The sequence below is a fragment of the Dendrobium catenatum genome, unplaced genomic scaffold (assembly GCF_001605985.2).
Source record: "Dendrobium catenatum unplaced genomic scaffold, ASM160598v2 fragScaff_scaffold_676, whole genome shotgun sequence".
Lineage (NCBI taxonomy): Eukaryota > Viridiplantae > Streptophyta > Magnoliopsida > Asparagales > Orchidaceae > Dendrobium > Dendrobium catenatum.
The window spans coordinates 201196-211997 of NW_021319138.1; the positions used below are offsets into that span (position 1 = coordinate 201196).

The 10802-nt window shown below is 32.7% G+C and overlaps 1 protein-coding gene across 1 annotated transcript; it reads right to left on the reverse strand.

The window, feature by feature from the left end:
- Nucleotides 1–3916: 3916 nt before the first annotated feature.
- On the reverse strand, nucleotides 3917–9282 carry LOC110112283 (OTU domain-containing protein At3g57810; the record flags this gene model as incomplete). The annotated part of the gene is made up of 5 exons (XM_028695804.1): nucleotides 3917–4137; nucleotides 4249–4413; nucleotides 4509–4607; nucleotides 8690–8730; nucleotides 9077–9282. Coding segments are annotated over 5 exons (527 nt in total), but the record flags the coding sequence as incomplete, so codon positions are not given.
- Between the last annotated feature and the right edge of the window lie 1520 nt (nucleotides 9283–10802).

The following is a 10802-nucleotide window of genomic DNA, read 5'->3' on the forward strand; positions in this document are numbered from 1 at the left end:
AGGCTCATTAGGTTCTTCTTATTGAGATACTTGATTTGATTATAAGCACGTAAGACTCAGATATCAATTGTTCCTTCAATTAATATTCTAAAGTTTTTAATTATTACTTAAATTACTTTATTAAAGCTCATTTGGATTCATATCAAATCAATTTTAATGTTGCTTGTCAATGAAATGTTCAGTACTGTTTTCTACAACAATTTTCTAATAAAAACATTTCGTAAAAGCAGCGATCAAAAGTTATCTCAAACAAAATCTAACCTCAAATCAAAATAAATAATTTGAGATCCATTTGAATTTTTTTTCTAAATAAAAAATATAACTGTGATACGTAATGGGCTTTAAATAAGTGGAGGTCAAATTCAGAACACGTAATGGGCAATAGAAGAGTGGTGGATAATGAAGAGGACGGTGGGAAGAAATAGTTCTTTTAATGCGTAGGCGCCATTTACAGGGAAGGAGATTAGCTTCTTAATTAATTAATAATCATTCCGTAATTAAGAATTAATTATCGTGTGATTATGAGGCCATTAAGGGTCTTCATTCATTGTTTGGCTTTTCATCACAGATGTGGCTTGTAAGTGTACAGTGAACAATCTGTGTTTCTTTAATGGTAAGCTTATTTATTTATTTATCTTTGAGAATTTTAAAATATTTTTAAATAAATATTTTTAATCATTCATATATTATATTTATGCAAATAATAATAATAAAAATAATTCTTCAGGGAGTTCAGAGTAGACCAAACTCCGTTTTAGAAAGCAATAAAAAAGCCGTCCCAAACGAAGCCTAAGTTTTTTATTGTTTGATGTTTTTAATCTAATGAGGCAATATTTATTTTAGAGTAATTATTTGCTTCTCAAGTAAATTTAAATAAATGTATGTTTAAAATATTTATTTTCTTAACTTTTAAGCTCATAAATCATAATATCATAAATGTTATATGCTTAGTAATTTAATTAGAATTGGATGCTGGATTTTTTACGAAGGAGTCGGGAATGCATTAAGTTTAGCACATTCATCAAAACTTTCAAGAAAATTTTAGTGTTAGACTTCATTAAGAATAATTTTATACTCTTTTCTAAAATAATTTTTTAGTATACTTTTTTTTTTAATATAGCATAATTTTTTTTTTTTACAGCAGCAAAAAAATAATGACAAAAAAATGTTCCAAATGAAATCTTATTTCGTAGGTTAGGGTTCCAACCTTCCACATTCTGCAACTTGCAAGAGATATATCAAGGCTTCGTTTGTGACAGTTTTCTTTCTGCTTCTTAAAGTAGTTTTTTAGTACATAAATTTTAATTTTTGTACTAAAAAGCAGCTTTAAGAAGTAGAAAAAAAACTGTCCCAAATGAATCTTAAGGCTTCGTTTAAGATGATTTTTTTACTGCTTCTTAAAATAACTTTTTAGTATAAAGATTTTAATAATTTTTATACTATAAAATTATTTTAAGAAGCAAAAAGAACCATCTCAAATAAAATCTAAGTATTATTATAGTGTTGAGTATTATTTTTTGGCGGGTGACTTTGAGTATTACTTACTAGAAGACTTTGAATAATTTTTTTTTAATATAGCATAAAATCTTATTAACAACAGCAAAAAATAGTATGATCAAAAGATGTCCCAAATGAAGCCTTATTTCGTAGGCTAGAGTTTGGCAATTCCACGTTATGCTACTTGTAAGAGACTTTAAATATCATTATTATTATCATTCTTATTCTATCTTAATGATCCATGAGAGTTTTAAGTATGTGAAATATTCTCAAGCCAAGAAGCAAAGATTTTTGAAGCATGCTTCCTTTGGGGCGGTTTTTTTATTGTTTTTTAAAACAGTTTTTTAGTATAAAAATTTTAATTTTTATGCTAAAAAAATTATTTTAAAAAGCAACAAAAAACCAGTCCCAAATGAAGCCAAAGTTACCTTGAATATATATATGATAACTTATACATAACTTTCTACTAAACTTTGTATTAACTAAGTGTGCTCACATAATAAAGCATAAGACTCTTTAAAACTAGATTCTATATTCCATAGCATAAGACATCAGCATGGCATGCTTTCATGATATAATTACATGTAAATCACTTTCTAGTCTTTGTTGTTAAGCACTAATCCTACTTTGATCCCTACACTTTTAATTATTATAATTAAATTCCTATCATTTAAAATAATTGCAACCTCATCCAAAACTCAAATGAAATGAAATGGAAATGAGCCTTGTCATGCAGCACCCAACACCTATCTTAAACCTGCCAAAAATCTCACATAGCATGTGAACATGCTGCCATTTTGATACACAATCTTATCTTAGGCTTCATTTGGGACAGTTTTTTGTCATTGTTTTTTGTTGCTTTCAAAAAATTTTTATACTAAAAAATTACTTTAAAAAATAATAAGAAAGTTGTCCCAATAGAAGTCTTAAGCCTCATTTGGGATCACTTTCTTTCTGCTTCTTAAAACAACTTTTTAGTATAAAAATTAAATTTTTTGTACTACAATTCTATTTTAAGAAGCAGCAAGAAAGCTTCGTTTGAGGCAGCTTCATTGTTGTTTGCTAAAATGGCTTTCTAGCACACACAAAAAATCTTGAATTGAAAATTTTTGTACTAAAAAGTAGTTTTATAAAGTAGCAAAAAAACTATCCCAAACGAAGCCTTAATAATCTAGTTTATGTGGTGCATGCTGCCATTTCAGAAAAGGGAAATTGGCTTCCTACAATTGATCCGAAATGATCTCTTATATAGAAATTGTGATACAAAATTGATCCCAATTTAATTAATGGGAGATCATTTTGAATTAATTTCTTAATCAAGAGATTAAATTAGATAATGACATTGAGATTAAATTGATTCATGTAAATAACAGGAGGATCTTACTGTATTCATGTAAATACAGGTGAAAATCAAGTTTTTGATCCTTCCAAACATTACTGAAATCAAACCCATCAAAATTTTTGGCTCAGCAATCAGGTGATGAAGCTAAACAGAGATCCTATCACACAACTTCATTAGTGTTATCAGGATCTAGAAGGAGCTAGGGTTGACTATCCGAGGGTCGAGCTAAGAGAACTCCTAGATAATAAGCCCACAGGTCAAGCTAAGCCATACTTAAGGGTTGAATTGAAGAAACTCAACAGATGTTAAGCAGGAAAAAGGTCACTGCCCCTCAAAATTTTGAACTTCCAAGCCCTTTTCTCAAAACATCATACAGCAGCAGCAGCAACAACAACAACATAAAGCCTCTGTCCCAATACATAGGGTCAGCTACATGAATTCTTTTTCGTCATTGTGTCATGTTAAAAGTCAAACTCACTTTTAAATCTAATAAAGAAATATCATTTCTAATATTTTCTGACCAAGTCCTTTTAGGTCTACCTCTACCTTTCTTAACGTAAGTCAAATCTAATATCTCAACTTTCCTAATCAGGTCATCGGAAGACCTCCGTTTAATGTGACCAAACCATCTAAGGCGACTCTCTCTAATCTTATCTTCCACTGGAGCTACTCCAGCATTTTCACGTATATACTCATTTCGTATCCTATCTCTAAGGGTAAAGCCACTCATCCACCTAAGCATCCTCATCTCCGCAACACTTAACTTAGTATTATGGTTCTCTTTTAATGACCAACATTCGGCACCATAAAGCATTGCAGGTCTCACCATCATCTTATCGAATTTTCCCTTAAGTTTGAGGGGGACTTTTCTATCGCACAACAAGCCCAATGCATTCCTCCACTTCAACCATCTAACTTGAATACTGCTGATAATATCCCCATCTATTTCTCAAAACTTCATGCTGGTTAAAAAAAAAAGTAATAACTAGTTCACCATGCTAGGAATAATGTCATGCTCTTTTCACTCTACTGAGTTCTCAAATTTCGGTCTTAAATGAACAAATGATAAGAAACAAGTGAAGAAATCAAATACAGTCATGTAGATAATAAGAAATATATTCATTGATGCGACAAAGTTTGAGCCAATCATCTAATTTATTCATTAAATATTAGTGTTGTATAAGCGTTGAGTATGCTTACAACATTCATTGAAATTTGTTGATACAGAGACCCTCTGTGAGGCATGCAAAGTACAGATTCTCTGCTCCTACACCAGCTTAATTCATCTTTTCATATGCCTGTTAAAGTCCCACAATTGTGCTTAAGATCTTACAAACAGTTGAAATTATAAGAAGTTGCAGCAGCAAGAGAGAGAGAGAGAGAGAGAGAGAGAGAGAGAATGAACTTACAGTTTGGGTTGAGCTCTGCCAAGAGGAAGCTGCAGAGCATCATAATGTCCATAGCCATGGTATAAGACACGAACTGGATCTTCCTTTCCATATTCCTGACCATATTCTGCTATAACTTTTAGCCCTTCAGAGCACTTGGTACGCATATAAACTGTTATTGGCATCCTGAAGAGCGGTTCAGTAGGCGGCCAAGTATAGGAAGTGCAAGACTGGAGAAGCTTTCTGGTTTTGAAAGAATTAGCAAGACAAGTAGTACTCACTGGAGAACATGGCAAGACATGATCAGCTCAGGCTCTCCTCCCCAAATATGGGGCTGTCTAATTTGATTAACATAACCATCGAAGTCACCTTCAAGATACCTGAAAGCACACTTTGAATTAGAGGCTAGCTTTAACATGGATAAGCTGTGAATTAAAATGTCTGAGGCTCTGGTTGGATTGAAGTGAGTGGAGTAAAATAAAATGCAAGTAACATGCGAGTTAATTATGAAACGAATGCTATTGAGTTGAGATTTTCAACTCACTTTTCATTTTTCCTTCAATTTAAATTCTCAGCATACAAAGGAAGCCAACATGATTTCTAATTTGCTCGCTAGAATGAGGTAAGTGTGTGGGTAATTCGGTCTTTAGGAATGCAAGTGTGGGCTCCGAAAATTTACGCCTCGGCCTCCCCTGCTTTTGGGGAGTTTTAACAAATTAAGTTCCGAGGTAAATTTTCAGAAGACGGATTGGGTTTGAAATAAGACACTGCCCAACGATTTCATCCTCATTTTGCAAGGGCTTTATGATCTGAGTTCTAGTTTCCTATAGGCGCAAGCCCCTATAGTTAACTACCCCTCCTGATAGCAAGAGAGAACTTTCGATTAAGACTAGTCGTCACATGAATACATCGTATCCGTAGGTACGTGATATTCAGCATATAGTACCAACATGTTCAGTATTTGGAAATTTAATATTTAAAATTTGGAATTTTATCATCTTGCACTTAAAGCGGATTTTGGGGGGGGGGGGGGGGGGGTAAAAGGGGGGGGGGGGGGGATGATAATGAGCCCGATCAAGATTCCATGGTTTTGTCATCCCGGACTATCATGGTCCCTGGTCTATCTAGTCAGAGGAGATAGTCGACCCAACCTAACAGAAGGATTCTTGTCGGCAGCCATGTGTTGCATTGTCCAAGGATACTTTGTAGACCTGGGGTTGGTGTCTGTCTAAGGGGGATAAATTTGAACCCACCTTAGCTAACAGAGGGTTTTGTGCTCTATCGAGTATACCCTATTGAATCATATCTCAATGATTTAGTGTCATTTAAATATCTTAATTTTTGGTGATTATTTGTGAATTTTGGATTTTTATGGGCATTTGCAATATATTTTAAAATGGTTATGATCCTCTATTGTTGAGATTCTTTATCAACACGGCCATCATCGGAATTTTCATTGGTTATTTCATTTTTGTTGATTAAACCTTGTCGACTCTGCCTAGTTGCCAGCAGAGGATTGGGTTCAAACCTAAATTCATTTCTTTACTAATAGAAGTCATGTAAATAAAAAAATAAAAAAATAAAAATAAATCAAGTCAAACTTTTTACTTGTAACTATTTCAATAATATTTGTTTAATTTGCTTAATAAACTTTCATATATCCTCACTTCATCACATCCCCTTACCCATATAAATCTATTTTTGCAGCATCTCCTAAAGCTTAATGCACTATTTGACTTAATTGCTCATTTGATATTATTATGAATATAACTGTTCACTCAGAAAAAAAAATGGCGCTCAGGTTTGGATAATAATTCCAGCTAGAAATAATTCGACACGATTGAAGTTGCACTTCTAGTTCTCAGATTCCATACTTAAAGGGCTTGTCCAAAGATACTGGCAGCCATCATTTCCATCAAAATAAGGTGGAGATTCTTGGAATTAATATATCTATCTAAAAAAATCTAGATCATGGACGTTTTCAAGTAACCTAAATGGATTCAAGGGATTTCAGAAGGAATTAGGAGTTTTTACATCTTTGAAACATTAGAATCAATTTCATCAGGGACCCATAACCTGCAGTATGGATCAATGTTTAAAATTGCATAATCAGGTATTGAGGCGTTTTTCATTCGTGAGGTGAGGCATAAGTCTCAAAATCAAAAGATTGCGTATACATAAAATGATAAATTTTTTATATACTAATGAGTAAATAATATAAAACATAAAATAGCAAAAGATATGAAGTGAAATCAAAATATCCCAATAATAAGACAACATGAAATATAGTTCAACTCAAAATTCTATCTTTCCCAAATCACAATATTCTTTTCATTAACATATAATTCCAAAAATAAATAGCAATGAACATTGTCAAGCAATTTTAAGAGGCGAAGAATCTAAAACCTGAGGTAAGGCGCGCCTCAGTAAACTTGAGGCGTACGTCTCATCCCCTGCTCTTATTATGTAGGCTTTGAGATTTAAAAGAACAAAATTGCGCTGAGGCGCGCCTCTTATTGCACAATTTTAAACCATGGTATGGATACGGTGGTTATTGAGCAGCAACTTAAGCCAATTCCCTAAATACTTTAATAAACTTTATTAGGGAACTGGATTAACATACTAATCATTAATCAATATATATATGTGCCCATATAGATGTTGCATATTCTATATTAATTTCCGAGAATGATGAGCATGCATATTCTCCATTGGCATCTGAATGAATATTTTACTGGTACTTATTTTTATGTTTTGTGGCAATATCAACTACGCAATGTAACAGTTTTTTTACTCAGTATTTAGAAATAGATCACCTTAATTTCCAGTATAGAAATTCTTCTAAGGTTCACTTTTCCCAATAGGCCCAATTTTAGAAAGGATCGCTTTTTAAACAAGATTATGTAAAAGGAGCAGGATTTAAAAAAAATTTAAGAAGAAGCAAATACGCCAACCAATTTGGCGTAATTGCCAAGAGAGAGAAAAAGATAGGAAGGGGAGAGGACCGGGAGAGAGAGAGAGAGAGGGTAGGAAGAGAGAGAAAAAGCTGACAGGTGAGAGAGAGACACTAAATTAGAGAGGGAGAGCACCTGGGTGGAGATAGTAAATATTTGGTGAGTTAAAGTTAATAGGGGAGAAAGTTATATATTAATTAAAATAACATTTAACTTAATATTGAACTAATATAAGTAATATTTATAATACTAATATACATTTCAATATTTAATTATTATTTAAATAATATTTATAATACTAATTAATATATAAATATTTGTGCTAATATTTATATATTAATTAGTATTATAAATATTATTTAAATAATAATTAAATATTTAAATGTATATTAGTATTATAAATATTACTTATATTAGTTCAATGTTATTTTAATTAATATACAACTTTCTCCCCTATTAACTTTAACTCACCAAATATTTACTATCTCCACCCAGGTGCTCTCCCTCTCTAATTTAGTGTCTCTCTCTCACCTGACAGCTTTTTCTCTCTCTTCCTACCCTCTCTCTCTCTCCCGATCCTCTCCCCTCCCTATCTTTTTCTCTCTCTTGGCAATTACGCCAAATTGGTTGGCGTATTTGCTTCTTCTTAAATTTTTTTTTTAATCCTGCTCCTTTTACATAATCTTGTTTAAAAAGTGATCCTTTCTAAAATTTGTCCTTCCCAATATTAGATTAATTTTTTTCATTTTTCCAATCTAAAATTGCCATGAAGACACTTCTTAATTTCCTATCAATTAAATTAAAGATACTCCTACTCTTTAATCAAAATTTTCAAGCAGGAGTATATCATAAACGTAAATCCAAATAATCTTTCAAAGATCAAATATTCTCTTTCAGGGCTTGCAAATTAGATCCTTCTAGACAGGACCGAACCTTGACTAAATACCACACAACTTGTGGCTAAGCTACTAATCATATCTTGATAATGCCCTACATCTACCTTCACCCTAAAGTTATCTTGATAGACTTAGATGGAAGGGCTCATTGGAGTCTTCATAGGTTTTATATTTTCAAATCCGTCAAGTTTACGAGCTTTCCTATATACTTAGCTTGATTAATGATTATTCTGACCACAGTTGCTTCACTTCAAAACCAAGAAGGAAACTCAACTCTCCGAATTAAACTCATCTTGGATTTGGCATGCTATCAACAAGTTTCCTATATTCATTATTAGACCTAATTATAATATCTTATGCATGAACCTAAACAAGAATCAAAAGCAAGCTCTCCTCTAGCAAAAGTTACTCTATTCAAACAAATTACAATTATTCAACTATAAATTCATAGCGCTAAGATGTCATAAGTAAACTCTTATATAACCTATAATGGCATTTTTAGTGATCAGATCAATTATGAAGGTTCTATCACACATCTATGCATGAATATATGATAAAGCAATCAAAGATGGATTTAAATAGAAAATGACACGAGAAAAGTTGAACACTCACCACTCTGTTTCAGCTCGCCTCTGGATAAATTCATCTGCAACCTGGCACAACTAGCATTTGAGAATAGAACAGCATAACAGAAGGAAGAAATTCAATAATCACAGTGGCTAAATTGCAAACAATGTGCAATCAGTTAAAAAAAATCAAGAAATCAAGAGAAGTATGTAGATTATAAGTATTATAAGACCAAGGACTAGCATCAAATGCGCATCATAATATTTTAAAACTAATAAATAAGTATATATATTAGGAATCTGCACTGCTTACTGCCTTTTTTTTTTTAAATAACAAAATTATGCACGCTCAGATCAGTATAGTTGGTCGATGGAGACAAAAAAAACTGTGTTTCAGCAAATATTATAGACAACATAAGTAAATGTTAATTACTTTATTTCTCAGTTCATCAGCTAGCTCCTTTTGGAGGTTCTCGCTTGGTGTTGGTTTACCTGCTCTCAAGCAGGCACCATGAGTCACTGCTCGGAATAAACATCTCCCATCACCGGGAATTCCTACATATGGAAAACCAAAAAATCCGACTTTTATTACAAATTTTACAATAAAAATTTTCTGAATGGAGAGAAAGCTTTGACATTCTTAGAGAATGCAACTAACAAGGAATATTTATTTGCAGCAGCAACAACCTCTAAAACTTATGGAATAGAAAAGTACACCTCAAATTTATGGGAAAATTTTATAAGATAGTGGTTAGACTTGCAATGCTTTATAACGCATAATGTTGCCCACTAAAATGGATGAATAAAATTAATTTAAGTGTTGCAGAGATGAGGACACATAGGTGGGTGAGTGGATTTACACTTAACGATGGAATGTGAAAAAAGTATGTATGCGAAAAGGATGGAGTAGCTCTAGTGGCAGATGAGATTAGAGAGAGTCGTCTTAAATAGTTTGCTCATATAAACTGTCGGCATTCCGACGACCCTATTAGGAGAGTGAATGAATTAGATCTGACATATGTTAAGAAAGGTAGAAGTGAACCTCTTTTTATTATAATTTGGCTCTTAATAGGACACAATGGAGAAAAATGATTCATTAGCCAACCCCCGTAGTAGGATAAAGCTTGTTGTTGTAGTAGTAGGATTAGGTGTCGAAAAATAATAAAATAAGATTTATTAAATAGGAAACTTATAAATTAAAATTTATAATTACTTAAAATTTTAGTTTTTTATGCATATGTGATGCAGTCAAGGTAGGGCTGATTTGGAGGGGTTTTTGATCTTCTCATGTGGTTGTTTGGTCTCACAATGTGGTTGTTTTGTCTTCCCATGGTGGTTGTTCGGCTTTCATGTTCTCCCTTGGTTTTCCTGCTACTGGTTGCCTGTTTGGATGGGTTTTCCTTGCTGCTAGCCGTTCAGATTTCCCTCTTATTGTTTTCTATCATGTGTGCTTTAACATCACATCAAATGGGCTATCATGATAGGCTTCTATTGGTTGTTTTTGGTGGCACAATTATGTGAATTATTAAATATTATTCCCCCTTCTTTCTCCTATAAATTGGGACTGAATTCCTTTGTGAAAGAGAGTTTTGGAGAGTGATATGTGATAAATATTTGGAACGGGAAACCCGCAGGTTTGTAATAGCTTGTGAGCTATCTTCTTCTACCTTCCTTCTTATATTTTGTCTTGGAATTCTATCTATTCTTCTCTCCACAGTTCTCATTCCACATGTATCTTTCTTCTCGAAACTTTGATTGGTTGTAAGTTGTGTTGTGTCCTTTTTATTTGAAGTTGTAAGGTGTTGTTGTGTCCTTTTCTATTAGAAGTTGTAAGGGTTGTTATGTCTTGTTTAATGTGAGTTTGAAATGTTGTGTTGTGATATGGAACATGAAACATGTGGATTTGTCATAGCTTGCGAGCTATCCTCTTCTACCTTCCTTCTTATATTTCATCTCAGACTTTTATCTATTCTTCTCTCCACAGTTCCCATTCCACTTGTATCTTTCTCCTCGAAACTTACTGGTCGTAAGTTGTGTTGTGTCATTTTTATTTGAAGTTGTAAGATGTTGTTCTGTCTTTTTCTATTAGAAGTTGTAAGCATTGTTGAGTTATGTTTTATTATGTTTTTTTTTTTTTTGTTATATTGAAAGGAAGGTGT